Below are 4,883 nucleotides of genomic sequence, written 5' to 3' on the forward strand. Positions count from 1 at the left end.
GAGGGGGGCTGGCCATGCCCTCCACGCTGGCAGTGGCAGCAACAGGACCCCCTTTTCCCCACGACCCCCCCTCCAACCCCGCTGTCTGTGCCCCCCGCAGGTCCACACCCTGACCGGGGCCTTCCTGTTCTCCCTGGAGTCTCAGACCACCATCGGCTACGGGTTCCGCTACATCAGCGAGGAGTGTCCCCTGGCCATCGTGCTGCTCATCACCCAGCTCGTCCTCACCACCATCCTCGAGATCTTCATCACCGGCACCTTCCTGGCCAAGATCGCGCGGCCCAAGAAACGCGCCGAGACCATCAAGTTCAGCCAGAACGCCGTGGTGGCCCAGCACGACGGCAAGACCTGCCTGATGATCCGCGTGGCCAACATGAGGAAGAGCCTCCTCATCGGCTGCCAGGTCACGGGGAAGCTGCTGCAGACCCACCTCACCAAGGAGGGCGAGAGCGTGCGGCTCAACCAGCTCAACGTGGACTTCCAGGTGGACACCTCGTCCGACAGCCCCTTCCTCATCCTCCCGCTCACCTTCTACCATGTGGTGGACGAGGCCAGCCCGCTGCGGGACGTGTCCCTGCGCTCGGGGGACGGGGACTTCGAGCTCGTGGTGATCCTCAGCGGCACCGTGGAGTCCACCAGCGCCACGTGCCAGGTGCGCACGTCCTACCTGCCCGAGGAGATCCTGTGGGGCTACGAGTTCACGCCGGCCATCTCGCTCTCGGCCAGCGGCAAGTACGTGGCTGACTTCAGCCTCTTCGACCGCGTGGTGAAGGTGGCGGCGCCGCCGCGGTGCCACCACGAGGCCGTGCGGTTCGGGGACCCCGAGAAGGTGAAGCTGGAGGAGTCGCTGCGGGAGGCGGAGCGGGAAGGGGAGGGGGCCCCGCTCAGCGTCCGCATCAGCAACGTCTGACGGGGGCACCGGCCCGGGGTGGCACCGATGGATGGAGATGGCACCGGCAGCTAGAGGTGACACCAGTCCTGGCGTGGCACTGATGGCTGGAGGTGACACCGACAGCTGGAGGTGGCACTGATGGATGGAGGTGACACTGGTGGATGGAAGTGACCCCAGGAACTGGAGGGAACACTGGCCCCAGGGTGGCACTGACAGCTGGAGGTGACACCAGGAACTGGAGGTGACATGGGACTGCTGAAGGTGACACTGATATCTGGAGGTGACACTGATGGAGGTAGCACTGACGGCTGGAGGTGACACCGACAATCTGGAGGTGGCACCAGCACCTGGAGGTGTCACCACAGCTGGAGATGTCACCAAGTCTGGAGCTGTCGCCAAGGACTGGAGGTTCCACCAGTCCCAAGGTGACACCGGTAACTGGGGGTGTCACCAGCCTGAAGGTGCCACCAACTCCTGGAAGTGCCACCAGCACCTGGAGGTGCCACCAATGCCTGGAACTGCCACCAGGCCCTGGAGGCGTCACCAACACTTGAAGTTGCCACCAACACTGGAGATGCCACAAGTCCCCCAAGGTGTCACCAGTTTCAAGGTGTCACCAACACCTGGAGGTGCCACCAACACCTGGAAGTGTCGCCAGCCCCAAGATGCCACCAGCCTTGAGGTGCCACCAACATCTAGAGGTGTCCCCAGCCCCTGGAGGTGCCACCAGCCCGGGGGGGCCGCAAGACCCCCCCCCTCCTCCAGAGGGGAAAGTGAGGCAGGAGAACCCCCCCCCATCCCCACCCCCTCCCCCCTCAAACGCTGGAGCCCCTCCCCTTGCCGCCCCTCCCCCACTCCGGGTGGGCTCGGGGGTCCCCCTGGGGTGTCACCGATAATCGTGTCCACCCCCTGGGCTGGGGGTCCCCCCCCCCCCGCCCGTCGCTGCTGTTTAACTTAGACCCTGCAATTAACGAGGCCCGCGGGTCATTAGAGCCACTAATTACAGATGTCAGTAAGGAGGGAAGACCCCGCCCCCCCCCAAACTGCCCCCCCTTTCCTTCCCCCCCCCACCCCGCGGCTGGGAGACCCCCCCGGGGGGCTCGTCCTCGGTCTGGGGGGAGCAAAGGGGGGTCGGTACTAAATAAAGGAGATGCTGATGGTGGGGAGGGGCTGCTCCTGTCAGGGGGAGGGGGGGCTGATGTCTCCTGGGGGTCCCTGATGTCATCAGGGATCCCCCATGCCCACAGGGACCCCCCAACATCTTCAGAGACCCCCCAGTGTCCCCTTGACACACCCCTCAATGTCCCCTGAGACACCCCTATGGTCCCCCCAGCCCCCAGGGACCCCCCAATATCCTCCCGAGACACCCCCCCAGGTGAGCAGCACTGGGTAAAGGACAGGGGTTTATTTCCAGGCCCCCCCCAGTCCGGGGGGGCAACTGGGACCAGTTACAGCAGCTCCGGCCCCCCCAGAGCCCCCCCGGGGGGGACAAAGGGGGGATGAGGGGGGGCAAAGGGGGGGACATGAAGGGGGACAAGGAGGGGGCCAAAGGCACACGAGGAGGGGGGACACAAAGGGGGGGCAAGGGACAGCCCCCAGAATTCAGGGGCAGCTGCGAAGGCACCGGGGAGGCTTTACAAAAATAACCCTTTAAAATCGCGCGGGAATTCCGGGAATTGGGAAAATCCGGCCGGGGGAGGGGCCGGGGGGGGGAAGGGGCAGCGGCGTCACACCAGGAACGAGGAGGTTTGTTTGAACTCGCCCTGCGGGGACAGAGGGGACGTCAGGGGACAGCATGGGGACATCAATGGGGACATCAGGGGGACATTATGGGGACATCAATGGGGACATCATGGGGACATTATGGGGACATTATGGGGACATCAATGGGGACATCATGGGGATATAAGGGGGACATTGTGGCGATATCATGGGGACATCAATGGGGACATCAATGGGGACATCAGGGGGACATTATGAGGATATAAGGGGGACATTATGGGGATATAAGGGGGACATTATGGGGACATCATGGGGACATTATGGGGACATCAATGGGGACATCATGGGGATATAAGGGGGACATCAGGAGGACATCAATGGGAGGACATCAATGGGAGGACATCAATGGGGACATCATGGGGATATAAGGGGGACATTATGGGGACATCATGGGGACATCAATGGGGACATTATGGGGACATCAGTGGGGACATTATGGGGACACCTGGGAGGACATTATGGGAACATTGATGGGGACACTGAGGGGACATTATGGGGACAATGATGGGGACACCAGAGGGGGGACATTAATGGGGACACTGAAGGGACACCAAGGGGACACCCAGGGGACATTGATGGGGACATGAGGAACATTAAATGGGGACATTGATGGGGACATGGGGACATCAGTGGGGACAGGAGACATCAACAAGGTACGTGTCCCGTGTCCCCACACCCACCTCGCTGCGCCTGGAGGGTTGGCTGTAAATCACCTTCTTTCCACCAGAACTGTGGGAATATCAGGATCAGGATGTGCCCTCCCCACCCCCCCCACCCCAGTCACCACCTGGGGACACCCAGGGGACCGGGGCAGGGAGGGGACACTTTGGGGACACCTGGATGGGGGTGGGACCATCCCAAAGAGGAGGAGGGGGTGGCAGCTCCGGCATCACTTACTCTGTTTTCTCTGGAATAAAGGGAAAAAGTGGGATCAGCGGGGGCACCACGGTGGGGGGACAGGGAGGAGGGGACACCTGGGGACACTTGGGGACACTCACTGCTGAAGTAGCCGCGCCTGTGAGCGAACCAGAGCCCAAAGGCGGCGAGTGCCAGGACCAGCAGGAGCAGCACCACGGCGGCCACGATCCCACCCACGTTCACCTCGCCTGGAAAACCGGGATCAGAGAGAGCCCTGCGGGGTGGGGGGAGGATCCCAACCCCGGACAGGGGGAATTCCGGCGTTCCCAGCTCAAATCAGGGCTGGGATGGAGATGGGATGCGGGTGGGGAGTGATGGGTTCAGACAGAGGGGGGCTGGATCCCGCAGGAAAGTGGGGATTCTGGAGTTCTGGCTCAAAAAGGGGCTGGGATGGAGGTGGGATGAAGCTGGAGGGGTTGGATCCTGGCAGGGAGGGGGATCCTGGGGGGAATCTTGGAATTCCCAGCTCCAGACGGGGCCGGGATCGAGGTTGGATCCATCGGGAATGGGGTTAAATCCAGCTGGAGCGGGAGGGTTGGATGGATCCCAGCATGGGGGTGCAGGGGATCCCAGTAGGAATCCTGGGAATTCTGGGCTCCAAGGACGGCTGGGATTGAGCCTGGCTCTAACTCCAAGCGGGTGAGGTTTAGCGTTCCCAAAGGCGCCATTCCCGCTATCCCAGGAGACCACAGTGGGCTCATTAACGCAATTAACGCCCACGGGAGATGATAACGGACAGGGGAACCTCAAAACCACCTGGAAAAGGGCGGGGCCGGGTGGGATTGGGGCGGGATCGGGAGCCGCTCCGGCCTTACTCGCTTCCATGCGGAAAACGTCGGATTTCTGGGGGGATCCCACATTGTTGGAGGCCTCGCAGTGATAATCACCCGTGTCCGAGCCCCCCACGGGCTCAAAGATCTGGAACGAGGGAGGGAATGAGGGAAAAGGGGGGGGAAAAAAGGGGGGAAAACTGGGGGGGAAATGGGAATAGGGGGAAATACGGCAAAAAGGAGGAAGGGGGATGGAGGAAAAGGGGAAAAGGAAGGAAAAGGAGAGAAAAGGGTGAGGAAAAGGGGAAAGGAAAATGGAGAGGAAAAGAGGGGATAAAGGGGGAAGGGGGGGGAAAAGGATAGGGAAAAGGGAGAAGGAAAAAGGGAGAGAAAGGCAGGAAAAAAGGGCAGGGAAAAGCCCCCTCCCCCTGTCTCCCCCACTGACCAGCTCCCCCGTGCGGGGGTCGAGGCTGTAGGAGGAGTTGCGGAAGGTGGGGCTGGATTTGGGGTCCTGGGGCAGC

At 62.1% G+C, this 4,883-nt stretch overlaps 2 protein-coding genes across 2 annotated transcripts in view; one reads left to right on the forward strand and one right to left on the reverse strand.

The window, feature by feature from the left end:
• Positions 1–45: 45 nt before the first annotated feature.
• On the forward strand, positions 46–1,200 carry KCNJ10 (potassium voltage-gated channel subfamily J member 10; the record flags this gene model as incomplete). The annotated part of the gene is made up of 2 exons (XM_027911020.1): positions 46–1,059; positions 1,154–1,200. A coding segment is annotated over one exon (865 nt), but the record flags the coding sequence as incomplete, so codon positions are not given.
• A 1,363-nt stretch (positions 1,201–2,563) lies between these two features.
• The window catches only part of F11R (F11 receptor), a gene marked incomplete at its 5' end in the record, with an annotated part of 3,952 nt that continues 1,632 nt past the window's right edge, over positions 2,564–4,883 (reverse strand). Inside the window, 5 exons of the mRNA XM_027911023.1 lie at positions 2,564–2,655; positions 3,355–3,403; positions 3,572–3,581; positions 3,673–3,780; positions 4,408–4,510. Of these exons, the coding sequence (XP_027766824.1) occupies positions 2,620–2,655; positions 3,355–3,403; positions 3,572–3,581; positions 3,673–3,780; positions 4,408–4,510 (306 nt within the window). The remainder of the gene's footprint in view (positions 2,656–3,354; positions 3,404–3,571; positions 3,582–3,672; positions 3,781–4,407; positions 4,511–4,883) is intronic.

Source organism: Empidonax traillii, unplaced genomic scaffold, assembly GCF_003031625.1.
Source record: "Empidonax traillii isolate 1590-97213 ecotype Southwest subspecies unplaced genomic scaffold, ASM303162v1 scaffold5740:size16771, whole genome shotgun sequence".
Taxonomy (NCBI): Eukaryota; Metazoa; Chordata; class Aves; order Passeriformes; family Tyrannidae; genus Empidonax; species Empidonax traillii.